This window comes from Sorex araneus, chromosome 6 (assembly GCF_027595985.1).
Source record: "Sorex araneus isolate mSorAra2 chromosome 6, mSorAra2.pri, whole genome shotgun sequence".
NCBI classification, from domain to species: domain Eukaryota; kingdom Metazoa; phylum Chordata; class Mammalia; order Eulipotyphla; family Soricidae; genus Sorex; species Sorex araneus.
The window spans coordinates 153,919,364-153,933,525 of NC_073307.1; the positions used below are offsets into that span (position 1 = coordinate 153,919,364).

The 14,162-nt window shown below is 41.2% G+C and overlaps 1 protein-coding gene across 1 annotated transcript in view; it reads left to right on the forward strand.

Annotated features, from left to right (window-relative positions):
- Window positions 1–7,795, forward strand: part of LOC101541044 (fatty acid desaturase 2-like protein FADS2B) — a 44,728-nt gene extending 36,933 nt beyond the window's left edge. The window contains exons 9-14 of the mRNA XM_055143763.1: window positions 1,341–1,417; window positions 2,163–2,260; window positions 3,246–3,342; window positions 4,467–4,546; window positions 6,304–6,429; window positions 7,690–7,795. Of these exons, the coding sequence (XP_054999738.1) occupies window positions 1,341–1,417; window positions 2,163–2,260; window positions 3,246–3,342; window positions 4,467–4,546; window positions 6,304–6,429; window positions 7,690–7,741 (530 nt within the window). The 3' untranslated portion in view covers window positions 7,742–7,795. The remainder of the gene's footprint in view (window positions 1–1,340; window positions 1,418–2,162; window positions 2,261–3,245; window positions 3,343–4,466; window positions 4,547–6,303; window positions 6,430–7,689) is intronic.
- The last annotated feature ends 6,367 nt before the right edge of the window (window positions 7,796–14,162 follow it).

A 14,162-nucleotide genomic window follows, 5' to 3' on the forward strand; every position in this document is an offset into this window, starting at 1 on the left:
AACTTGGTCCTAGGAGAGCTATCTTGGTGTACAGAGATTTTACCAGTCAATGTGTTTAATCAATCTAAGTTTTCTATCACAAATGCTCTGAGAAAAATTAAAGATCTATAATCAGGTATTGGCTCGAATACATATTAAACCCTTTTCTCAATGCTCAGGTTTCTCAGGTAGGGACTTAAAACGCTTTGGGTCATCCTAGGTTCTAAATATCTTAGTTTGAAGTTTGCAAGTTGGGTTAACACCAAGGTCTAGTCAAGAAGAGGTCTCAGATAACCAGACTAAAGCTCGTTCAAGCAGAGAGTTTGTCAAAACCCAGAGTCTGGAACAAAATAGTGATTACCAGAAGGGAAGAGGGTGAACAAATTTGGGAAAAGGGATCAATTGTTTTGTAAAAGAAGACCGCTAGCGTGATGCAGTATAAACAGATCTTGAGTTAGAATGTGTAACAATCAAAATCCATATAATTTATAAACCAGTGTTATTTCAATAGCAAAGATTTAATTAAAAACTGTAGTACTGTAGCACTGTTCTCCCACTGTTCATCAATTTGCTCAAATGGGCACCAGTAACATCTCCGTTGTGAGACTTGTTATTGTTTGGGACATATCGAATATACCACGGGTAGCTTGCCAGGCTCTGCCATGCGGTGGGATACTCTTGGTAGCTTGTCAGGCTCTCCAATAGGGACGAAGGAATCGAGTCGGGTTGGATGCATGCAAGGCAATTAAAAACAAACTTAAAAAAACAAAAAAGAGAATTCCTTTCATGTGGTTGACCCAGATTCAATTGTGGGTATCCCAGATGGTTCTTTAAGCATTTCCAGGAGTAACTCCTGCCTGCATCACCAGGAGTAATCCCTGAGCATCACCAGGTGTGGTCCAAAAACCAAAAACCGAAAAAAAAAAAGACTCATTTGTGTTCTGAATATACTCACTGATTATGGAGTAAATGCAGTTTAAAACTCTCTGGCTAGAAAAACGGGCATACCTTCTTTATCACTGCCACTTCCCTATGTTGTGACTAAAGTTCGGGAAAGATTGAATGAGTTCATGGACCTTGACATTGAAAGCTAACAATAGAAACCCTTCCAGGTCTCTCTCAAGAATGACTCAAATCTTCAAAATTTCTCTAGTGCTCTTAAGGGACCGTGAACCAAATTTGCCAGTTCACTCTCAGACAGCTGACGGGTTCAGAGGAATCCAGAATGTGAGAGGAAAAGTGACCTCGTGCCCCTGCACAGAGGTCACCTTGCAGGGCTGTGTTGAGAAAAGACTCCAGTTGACTTGTATTCACATCACTTTCTGCTCATTTCTTGAGTGTCTCTTGTGGTTCTCTTTCAGTTGGGCTCCCTCTCCTTATGCCTGTCTATTTCAACCTGCAGTCCATGCAAGTGATGTACCTTCGAAGATGCTGGGTGGTGAGTAACTTGGCTCAGTCTTTGTAACTAGACAGATTAAAAACAAAACAACCACTGATTCAAAAAAAAAAAACCAACAAGATACGAACATGCTTGGCACCTATAGAACCTACCTCCTTCAAAAACTGGATATGATACTTAGTGTGTAACTATGGGGGACTCCACACCAGGCTGTTTTCACTCGGGGCACCCCAGAGGGGGACGGGTGAGAATCCTCCCTGCCCCAAGGGACCCAGAGCCGGCAGCCGACCTCCACTAACCGAACCACCGCCACGCTCCAGGCTGCTTTTCGGACCACACGACACATTATAAGACACTTCCTACCCATTTTCCATAATTACCACACCATATTTGATGGAGTTCAGACAGTAGGAAACAAGTCATAGGGAGTAATATACATATATAGGTTCGATTCCTCTGCCCCTCTCGGAGAGCCCAGCAAGCTACCGAGAATATCCCGCCCGCACGGGCAGAGCCTGACAAGCTACCCGTGGCATATTCGATATGCCAAAAACAGTAACCATAGGTCTCATTCCCCTGACCCTGAAAGAGCCTCCAATTGTTGGGATGATGAGTAAGGAGAGGCTGCTAAAATCTCAGGGCTGGGAGGAATAGAGACATTACTGGTACCCGCTCGAGTAAATCTACAGAACAATGGGATGACAATCATAAAGTGATATAGTGTAACTTTGGGGAGATGAATTTGTATTCTGAGCAATTAACTGTCAAGCATTTCTTTCTACAGGACATTGCGTGGGTTAGCAGTTTTTATATCCGTTATCTCATCACATTTGGCCCTTTTTATGGAATCTTTGGAACCATTTTGCTCATATACTTGGTCAAGTAAGCAAACGTATTCTTTTATTCCTGTAACCTATTATGATTATGATCCTATTATCTTTATTGTCTAGGCTAGTTTTATTTACAACTGGGACATTTCTCCAAAAAAAAAAAAGAAAGAAAGGAAAGAAAAGAATTGGAGTAGTTGAATAAATAGAGCTCCTTGGTTAAAAATAAAATTGTCCTATCTACTCCTTTTTAATACTCACTCAATTCTTCATTACAGAAATCTATTTGATCCTCACATCGTTTAAAAATTATAATTCACTCAGACATTATAATCTTTGTTAACTTTAATGGAAAATCAGAAATTTTTGTTGTTTCATAACTAATGTTTTTTCTGAAAACCAAAAGGACTTCCTATTGAATATCCCTCAGTGTTCAAATTTATTTTCCCCTCATCCTTCTGCATCTGTTATGCTAAATCCTACACAATAAAAGCATAGTGATGCTATTATGCAGCAAGCACTTAACTAAAGGTTCTACAGGCATTCCTTTATTTAATGTAATCCTGGCACAATGTTGGAATGTAAGTGGTACAGGTATCATTACCATTTTTCTTCTAGAGAAGTGGACGAATCCAGAGAGATTAAATCATTAGCCCAAGGTTATAGACCAAATAATGGTCAGTGCCAAACCAGAAGCTAAATCAATAGTCAAAAACAGTCAGTCATGCTGTCAATCATTTTGCATATGCCCTTAAATTCTCTCGGGATAAATTGATCCTTGCACCAATGACAGCAAACTTTGGGGACATTGCTCCCTTGTCAGAGGCAGCAAGAGCAGTCATGTGACTGAAAGTCTGCAGTTTAACTTTTAGACAAACAAGGATTCCAAAGAGGAAAACATGTCCCCATTTCATTGGAATCTGAGTCCCTGACATTTCTTTGCTCCAATGCTCAGCTAGGTGCGTCATGAGTTAGGCAAGCTCAGGAACTGGAAACAGCACCCCAACCAATTGTAACTTTCAAATTTTATCCTCCAAAAGGTTTCTTGAAAGTCCCTGGATTGCCTATGTGACCCAGATGAGTCATATACCAATGAAAATGAGCTATGAGGAGAACCGAGACTGGCTTAGCACACAGGTAACAATGGCGCTTCTGGAAAGCCTCCTGCAGTAACAATTTCAGGTCTGGTTACTTCTTCAAAGAGTAATAATAGAGAATACTCACCAAAAGCTGGCCAGGCATTGACCAGTACTTTGCATGTCACTACAGGCAAGTGATATGATTACAAGTGATAAAATTGAGACATGAAGAAGGCGAATAACTTGCTAAAGTTCCTCAACTAACAAGGGTAGCACTGTCATCCCATTGTTCATTGATTTGCTCAAGCAGGCACCAGTAACATCTCCATTGCAAAACTTGTTGTTACTGTTTTTGGCATATCGAATATGCCATAGGTAGCCTGCCAGGCTCTCCAAGAGGGATGGAGAAATCGAACCCGGGTTGGCCGCATGTAAGACAAACGTCCTACCAGTTGTGCTATTGCTCCAGTCCAAGGTTAGAAGAAAGTTTTAAACCTAGACAGTTTGACTTCAATTAAATTAAATTAAAATCATTAAACCATAGTTCAACAACCAAATACAGCTTTATGGCATCTTCTCTCCTGTAGCAGCATGAGTGGTTGTGGCAAAGAAAACATTTGCAATCTGGCACTTACAGAAAAAGGTTTGTTAAGCCCTGCTTTTGACCTTTATAAGATAGTCTTTGAAGGAAATTGGAGCCTTTTAGAATTATAGATTAGGGAGGAATTACTCCTACCCTGGGCCATCATATTTTTTAAATATCTACTTCCTTGTGTACTCTTCTTAGCAAAATATTGAATTACCAGTTTTGTTTTGTTTTGTTTTGATTTTTGCTTTTTGGGTCCACCCTGTGATGCACAGGGATTACTCCTGGCTTTGCACTACAGAATTATTCCTGGCAGTGCTCAGGGAACCATATGGGATGCTGGAAATTGAACCTGGGTTGACCGTGTGCAAGGCAAATGCCCTACCCGCTGTACTATCCCTCCAGCCCCTTGAATTATCTTTTTAAAACAGTTTTTAAAACACATTCTTTGAACCCTAGGCTGTATACTTTTCAATCCCTCTGTTGCTTATATAAAAGAGGTAATTGATCAATATTTGATGAATGATGGAGTAGATAAAAGAGTAAATATTCTCTGTTTGGGCTCTGAACATCTAATCTAAACTTTATTTTTTTAGGTCTTGGCCACCTGTAATGTTGATCAGTCCTTTTTCAATGACTGGTTCTCTGGGCACCTGAACTTCCAAATCGAGCACCAGTGAGTAATACTAACAATGATGATAAGGATGACAGGGGTGACTACTATCAGGTGTTAACAGTTTCCTCACATGGGCTCACAAGAGTCCTAAACTGAGGGCCTCAAGGGCAAGATATGAACCAGAATTCCCTACTAGCTCTTCTATTAGCTTCAATGGTGAAGCAGAAAAGAATGAAGAAAGGTTAATGATTGTGAATAAGAAGAATGAGATCATAGTAGTAGTGACTCAATTTCTAGATTCCTAGGAATTTAGGAATATGGGGGGTTGTTTTCTTTGCATCTTGTTTTTTGGGAAAACTCAAGAAAAATTATTCTACATACCATTTAGATTATTTGATTAGAATAAGCAGTTAGGTTACTATAGGCCAGTTAGATGATATGGTAGTAGCATGGGTTAGTTAGATGGATGTGACCTACAGAAAGAGAAAATAGTGATCTTTGGAGAATTTTTCTTTCAGCATATTTATGAGAAAGGTTTTGCACATCCTGTTTGTCAAAGCTATACCTGTGATTGTCAGAGAAAGAATTTATACTTGTAAATTTGTGGGATTTTCTCATCCTTTCTTTCATGTTCACTGTATTACTGTATCCCTGTTGTCCTGTTGCTCATTGATTTGCTCAAGAGGGTGCCATTAACATCCCCATTTGTCCCTGTGGTATTCAGGGTCAGGGGAATGAGACCCATTATTGTTACTGTTTTTGGCATATCAAATATGCCACAGGTAGCTTGCCAGGCTCTGCCCTACAAGATTCCGCATTGCTCTCTTCCAAGAGCTTTGTTTTATAGTCTCTGGATCTTGGCCATTGAGGAGATTACATGGCACCAGGGGCAGTTTGTGGGTGTGGCTACCAAGCTACTAGAAAACGGGGGACCTGGGTGGAGGAGACCCAGTCCTGATCTGAGCAGGCTTGGAGATCTCAGCCATGGGTCCCGCATACTTGGGTTCCTCTGTCTGTTCCCTCATGGGTGAGGTTCATCCAAGCATGTGGAGAGTGGCCTTGGGCATGGCTGTGGCTAGGTTCTGGAGGGTTTTGGCTGCAGGGCCTCTGCTTGGGGCAGGCAGGGAAACTCAATCCACCACCCTCCGAGGTGCCCCGGTAAAGACAGCTTGGCATGGGGGCAGGAGATTCTGTGTCACTCTTTCTTTCATATTAGTTCTTTAAAATCTTATTAAAATTAGAAAGAATTATTACTTATGTTTTACAGGAGGAATGTTAAACTCAAGAGGCCATGTGACTGATTAGTTGAAACATTGGATGAAAGACCATTTTTTCCTCACCTCTCATTTCTATCCTATCCTTTTCCCATATGTAACCAGAACTTTATTTTAATATTCACCTACTCATGGTACAGGAGTTAAGTGCATATGTACTGGTGATGGGGAAACAATGAAAGAGATGTAAAGGTGTGATGTGGTGTGATGTGTGTGTGTGTGTGTGTGTGTGTAAGACCTCCAGTCTCTACAAATACGTTTATTTGAACTGGACAAAAGTATATATAGTATATAAAGCTACTATTTATTTCTTTAACTTGTTTCAAACATTTGCTACCACATAATTGGCTGGTGATAAAGAGATAAGTGTTTTGGCAATAGTTCTCAAACTTCCCTACACAATTTCAAACTTATGCAACATCCAGATTGAGTCTGCATTGCTGATATGACTTTAATTAGTTGGGGAAAAAAGAGGTGTTGGAAGGGGGTAATCCGTAAGCTTTCTCTTGAGGTCTGAGTATAATCTCCCATCTGTTTCCTTAGTCTGTTCCCCACAATGCCACGCCATAATTATCACAAGGTGGCTCCTCTGGTGAGATCGCTGTGTGCTAAGCATGGATTGCAGTATGTGAAAAAGCCCATGTTGCAGGCATTTGGAGATATTGCCAGGTAAAAACAGACTCTCTGGGCTATGGTTCTCTGGTTCTCATTTCCCTTCACTGCTGGCCACCAACCACTTCACTGACTTGTGAATCATTTCCCCAAGAACATATATTAAGGGTACCTTTATGCCCAAACATGGATCTGAGGCTCTGCAGGGAACCACATCAAGAGCAGCAATAATAATAACTCTTACCCTTTAATGGGGTCTTCTAGGGACTTAGAGAAAGTGCCTTAATACACAATTACATTTCTAGCTTCTTAAAACTAGGGCTAGGTATTTTGTCTTTGCATCCTCTGTAGAAGTCTATGCACTTTGGGAATTAAGTGGCAAGAAGGACCTTCAATTCATCATGTCCTGGTTGGCTAACATAGACACCAGTGACACTCAGGAGGACCCAATGGTGTCAATAAGCCAGGCAGGGGTAAATCATCCTTTTAAACCCATCCCAGAGGTATCTGACCAGTACCAGTGAGACTGATGGAGACTAAAAAGCTATACTTACTCCACAGCACCTGCAGTCCTATAGAGAACAGTGTGGTGATCAAATTCCTGGTAAATGGTCTGGGTTTAACAATATTCTTTTTTCTCTTGAGTGAAGATCAAAAACAAAACTGTAACCAGGGCCACCTGAGGGTCAATTAAAGAGACAAGGTAACAGAACTCAAAAAGATTTCCTTGAAAACGGACTAGCAGTTTGGACTCATGTCCTCAAAGCAAACTTTCGTGCTTACATTTCAGTCATACAATAATCAAATACCCATCCCCAGGGGGTGCTCAGGAGGCCCCAGGAACCTCCCAGTAATTCCTGATCAACCAGACCCATGGTTTAATGCAAGGAACTATGTCTTCAATGCTGCCTGGGTCCTGAAATATTAGGAATTACCCAGTTTAATTGAGATGTGCTCAAGGGGAGGCTTCCAGAGGTGTACCCTGCAATAGTTATGGGACCAGGTGGTGCCAGGGATGAAACAGGAGTCAGCTGCATGCTGGGAATCAGCTTTAACCCCTTCACTATCTTTCTAGTTTCAGAAGCATCACTGTACTGTGCATGACTCGGGTGACATTAGTGGCCCCCAAATACTGAACCACCAGGCCCACACTACCAGGAGGAACACTGCGAGGAGTAGCTTAGAATCTCACACCTTCCCCCCAGCACCAATAGATATAGCCATTATTTTTTTTTAAATCAGGTATTGCATGGAGTTCCTTGTTTTGTCTGAGTCATACTTACTTGCTGGTGATTATTGTTTGCTTCTCCCACCTAGGGCCTTGAAAAAATCTGCAACCATCTGGATGGATGCCTACTACGAAACATGATGCTAGACATCAGCTTCTTGATGTGTGTGTAATCACACCTCTGAAGAGAGTGGGTGAATGTGCAAGAGCTCTTCCCTGGCTAATTGGCAGTGCCATGGGCATACCAACTCTGCCAGGGTGTGAATTCTATGGACACATGAAAACCTAAGCCCTGAATATTTTACCTGCAAAGAAGAAGTAGAGGAAACAGGAGACAGCTTTGGCCACAGAGCCCAGTGATCAAATTTCTCAATAGATCTTGAATTTAGTCCTACTGATAGATCATCTCATATCACCTTAATTGAATCATCTTAGTCTGGTGAGCATGCATAAATGTAGAAGCCAAGTAAAAGTTTTAGTGACAAAGTATCACGGGTAGAAGTGAATCAAAGGAAACGAAAATACCTCTGATGGGAAACAGTGCAATTGCTTTAGAAAAGAGTAGTTTATATAATAAGTCCTGATCAAAAAAAATTTGCTAATCTTTATTTAAATTTTAACTTTTCTTAAAATGTTAAGTATACTATTAAATTCTCTTTCGATATTAAATATCACTTTGTATCCTATTCTTATAGGTGTATGCGTATAGTTTGTATATATGTGTCTATCTGTATATATAAAAATACACACACATATGTCTATATTACCCGGGTCGGCCGCGTGCAAGGCAAACGCCCTACCCGCTGTGCTATCTCTCCGGCCCCATGTCTATATTTCTAAGTTATAAAATATCTCCAATGAATCTTCCTATATCCAGGCCCTATAGCAACTGAGTTAGCAGGTTCAATGTTGAAGGTGACTGGGTTCTGCTAAAGAATAGAATATCAGGCTAGAGAGACAGCTCATTGAACTAGAACTCATGTCTTACATGCCGAAGGCCCAAGATCAATCCCCAACACCACACAGTTCCTTGAGCACTGTCAAAAGTGTCCCTGAGCAATGAGATGGAATGAGCAGCATCCCCGAGTCTCAGTGGGTAAGGTCCCAAAATAAAAGAAACAAACTCAATCATGAAAGCTTTGTAACTGTATCTCATGGTGATTTGTAAAAAACTACACATGCCGAAGGGTGTGTGCTCGAGGGCTCTCCGGGCGGCTCTGTCTCACCGCCCGTATTTGGTGCTCTGGAGCCGCTGTGTATGGGGTGGATCGGGACAGCTGTTGGCCAAAGACCGGTGATGGAAGAACGAGGACCAAGCTGGCTGCTGATTAGTTACCGTTTAGTCTATCTTCTGTCTCTCATCTCATGCACTCTTCCTTCCTAGCTCCTCACTCCTCCATCTCAGCTCTGGATTCTCCTTCTTCTCTAGTCTCTCTCCTACTTGTCTCTCTCCACCTTGCCCTCTAGGCTACACACGGTCTGGTAGCAAAATCAACATAAGAAAGCCCTTCCTGAGGGTCACCAAGTTCAAAGGAAACTGACTGCCCACAGGCAAAATACCTCTTAAGGTATTTTTCTCCTTTCCTAGTCCAAAAACTCCATCAGCATCTTAATACTAGTTATTTTTATATGGACACAGTAAGAGATACATTGAGGCTTGCAGGGCAGCTCTCCTGGGAACTTCTGGCAGACACAGACTACAGCACTCAGGCCAGATTAATCATTCCTCACCCTAGCAGGGTCTGGATCTAGTTATTACTTTTTGGATCATGAGAGCATCTTTCCATGACCAAGCTCTTAACTTATAGTTAGGCACTTTGGCCAGGCCCATCTCGATGCCAGGGTAGCACGCACATAACTCACCGCTTGCCCTGGGTCCATCCCGTGCCTGGTCGGGACTCTGCTTTTGGGGGTGCTAGGAAGTAAGAGCAGCTGAGGCTTAGGTGGAGAGTATAAATGCCCAGGAGCAAAATATCATGTGGCATCAAATGACTTCCAGTTTACAAAGCATAGCATTTGCTACAGTCTTCCTGTGCCCACACAAAAAAATATGGCTCTGAATAAACTACGCAAAGGACTCAAGGAGAAGAGAAAAACAATATTTACAAGCCAACAGAACACTAAGAAGGAAGTTACAAATAAACAGAGGAATGGGAGCGTTATAATGAGAGTAACCCAATACACCTAAATTACCTGAGGCTATGTTATCCTACAGTGATTCAATTAAAAATATTTTTTTAAAGAAACAAACAAAAGAATAAAATGTCCCTGCGTATAAGATTCATTTGCTTAATGCCTAACAACACAGCACAACTTCAGAATTTTATTATGAAGTGGTCCTAAAGAAAAAGATGCTTTCTTTTTTATCATATAGACCCCAGGCTATATACATAGGTAAATGTTTAAGCGTGGTATCAAGTCATGAATTAGATGAGAGAGTTCGGATGGTAGAAGGATGAACAGATATTCGGTATCACACAGTGTCAAGCGTCTTTGTGCACCTCTTCATGGGAACACAGGCATAAAGCACTATTCGTCTCCAGCTCTAAGCAAGTCAGCACTACCAGTGTGCAGTCTGAAATCCTACCAGGAAGCATTTCATTGCCTTACTCCAAACCCTACAAAATACTGCTCTTATGTTTGAATTCTATCCCTGTGACCACACTAGCTATGACAGAAGAAAGTGTGATGAACTTGAAAGAAGCCACTGGTGTTGAAGCAGAGACACACATGAACAAAATAGTTCAAGGTGGAGCAGTAAAGAATGATTCATTGAAATTCTTATACACCCGCGAGAGTTAGCCTTGGGTGCCTTTAATAGTGAGAAGATTCATCTAAGAGGACCTAGTGTTGAAGTGCTTATGATGCCAAATAGGGAAATTGGTAGGGAATAGGAATGGGAAAAAAAGCTTTGCTGACTTCGTCATTATCATGCAAGCCCAGATACATATATCAAGACCTCAGATTTCTCCTAATTATGGAACTATAGATGATTTCTCCTGCTTGAAATCGAGGTAGCAATGGGGGTACAGGGACTGGATTTTGCTGTCTCATCTCTTCCGGCTCCTGGAAATGCTTTAATTGTTTCTCTGGTCACAGGAAGTAGCAAGTAAACAAACTCGCTGCCTCATAGACATTCTTTCCAGTTTCCCAGACTAGCCCACTCTGTAGTTCCCCATCTGAGATTGGTGACTGTATAGCTGAACAAGTTTCATTCAGATGGAAGAGAAGGAAAGAGCAGTAGGTGAGAGAAGAAGAAAGGTGGAGAGGGGAGATAAATATTTATCAAGTATGAAATAAGCACTTCTATACTGAACTGGACCCTACATGTGTATTGTTCCATTTAACACTCATAACGACCCCTATAATTAATCTCATGTTATATAAGAAAAACTTGAGACCTAGGGAGTCCAGGTAACTTCCCTGATGTCAGAGATAGGAAGTGGTAGAGTCTGAAACCCAGGGGTGTCTGATCCCATAGTCACTGCTCATGAATTGCCATGTCAGAAAATTATATGGGAAGGAAGGGACATCTGAAGACATGAGCAGTTGGCATTTTAAAAATCACATCTTATAACTTCCCAGGGACTGGTGGGATAAGCATTACCCTTACTCTGAGCAAGGAATCAGGGAAGCAGGAAGATCAGGAGACAATACAGGTGACTTCTTTGGGCTGTAGAAATAACACAGCAGGTAGGGCATTTGCCTTGCACGAGGTCGACCGGGGTTCGATTCCTTCTTCCCTCTCAGAGAGCCCGACAAGCTACCGAGAGTATCCTGCCCCCACACGGCAGAGCCTCGCAAGGTACCCGTGATGTATTTGATATGCCAACACCAGTAACAAGTCTCACAATGGACAGTCTACTGGTGCCTGCTTGAGCAAATCGATGAACAACGGACAACAGTGCTACAGTGTTACAGACAGTGACTAGTTTATACTCACCAAGCCTAAAGAAAGTGTCTGCCTTGGGAATAGCCACGCGGAAATTTACCCTTTCAAAAGGCATAGACACTGCGTTAAACATGAAGGCACCAAATACAGGCACGCCTCTGAGATGTTGTGATAACACTGAGTCCAACCCAGGAATATTTACCTTTCTCATGGCTATCTTCCTACAGTTTCCCCTTATACTCTATTTCCTCTAAAGCGTTACCCCTCTTGAGAAAATTAGTCTGTGAAGAAACTGCCTGCATCTAATTTGAGCGTTCAGTGAGGATGGCCATATTAGACGTCAGGAACTTAGATTCTAATTTCAGCTCCTAAATTTAACAAACTACAATGAAATGAGTCAGGTCACTTAAACACACCCCATACCTCAATCTGCAAAGTAGGTGTGGTGCATACTATTACCTGGCCTGTGTGCATTATAGAAAGGTGCAGACAACCAAATGAAGCACGCTAAGAAGAATTATTCCATATGTCGGAAACTCCCATTCAGATGCTGGTCATTGTTGATATTATAAGGGCTCCTCCCATCCCAGGCTCTCCAAAAGTCAGCGTTCATGGAGTCACACTAGAAAGACACTGAATCATATTTCCAGTGACAGGACACCTTTTCCCATAAGTTTATGAGTCACAACTGAGAAAATCATTTGTCTTGTTGCAACAAGCAATACCCAGGAATCATCTTCCCTGTATGACTATATTAAATTTCCTGGTAGCTTCGCCCAGGTCTCATGCTGGAGAAGTAGTAGAGAATCAAGAATTGTACTTATTATCCAACTCCTAGTTATCCTAGTTAACCAGTTGAGTGAACAGTCGTGTCTTTAGAAACAATACCAAAAACAGAAGTACACCATTTGTTGCTTAGTAGATATTACATTAAAATTTTATAAAGGAATTTCTTGGAAATTTTCCTGCTAACCAACAACCCTCAAAATGCAGAAAATATAAGAGACTGAACTAAAAAAACTGTATCAGGACAAGAGTGTACTTAGAAACTTTTATTTTATCAACATTGCTTAGGACAGTTTTAATAAAACACAGAAATGCTGTACATTTTAAACAGCTGCGATAGTCTTTATCTAAATTTATACATTAACACTATCATAAACGTGTTCCATTTCTTTTTATTTCCTTGAGTTTGGACCATACCTGGCGATGCTCAGTGGCTACTCTTGGCTCAATGCTCAGGGTCACTCATAGCAGTGCTCAGGAGATCAACCATGTATGGTACCAGGGATCCTAGCAGGGTCAACTGCAAGCAAGCAAAGAAGTGCCTAAACCCCTATATTATACATCTGACCCCAATACTTGTTTCATTTCATAGCTATCACTTGTATCACTTGTCATTCCGTTGATCTTCAATTTGCTCGAGTGGGCGTCAGTAATGTCTCCATTTGTCCCTATCACGTACTAGGGTAGCCCAATGGTATCTGCTCGCTCCAGGAAGAGGAAGAGCCTCAAACCATTCATTCAGGGTTTTGACAAAGAAGTCTGACCATCTCCTAGGTGGACAGCCACTCGGTCTTTTGATGTTCTGTGGAATCCAGTTGGTAACAGCTCTAGTCCAGCAGTCGTCTCTGCATTGCATTTTTAATGGATTTCAATGCAAATTTTCAGACAGCAGATTAAACAAATAACAAAGTGCATTTTCCCCTCTTCAATGAAGAATTGGGAGAAGTTATGTGGCAGTTTTCTCTTTAGGGCAACTTTAAGAGAATTCTGCTAGTTAACAGACATATTATATCAATAACTTTACCAAAATCAGTGATTATCTTAACATAAAAATCCTTATTGTGCGCGTACTTAACATTAGGTGTTATTAATTTATTCATATATGTATTTACCTTCAAGGCGAATTCAATATGCCAAAAACAGTAACAACAAGTCTCACAATGGAGATGTTACTGGTGCCCACTTGAGCAAATCGATGAACAACAGGATGACAGTGATACAGTGATACAGTGATATTTACCTTCATCGTTTTCTTTCACTTGGCACAATTTTATTGAGCACCTATTATATGTCAAGCATTGGTCTAAGATGGTGATGTAAACAGAGGAGGCAGGAACTTCATCTCTTAGACCTTTCATTCTACAGAGAAGATGGTCGACAAGCAAATAAAGGTGGAATAAAAGCTAAGATCATAACAGGGAGGTTAGTGGAAATGATAAGCTGGAGACTAGATTGGGAAGGCCCAGAAAAATGAATCTCAGGAGAATATGAAGGAACTCTCTAAAAGATGATGACAAACAGAATCATCAAAAGCAAATATAAAGGCTCTGAAGAAGGATCAAGCTTCCATTTAAGGAACAGAGCAGGGGGCCAATTAAACTGTAAATGTCAGGGGTTGCAGGAGGCCAATAAAACTGTAAAACAAAGTCAGGGGTTCTCCCACCATTTCTTCAACTTCATCTCTGTATAAAGTGTTTCCCTTGCCTTTCTGGTGGGACTTATCATTCATTTTCATTGTTTATATAATTGTTTTCTCTGGGACTTCTTGCCAGATGCAGCAGGTCATATTATAGATCCTTTTCAACAACCCTCAGTTTGAATTGTGGGTGGTAGCACTAACAAAGGGATACAAATCAGAAGAGGAAGGTAAAGGAAGATTGCTTT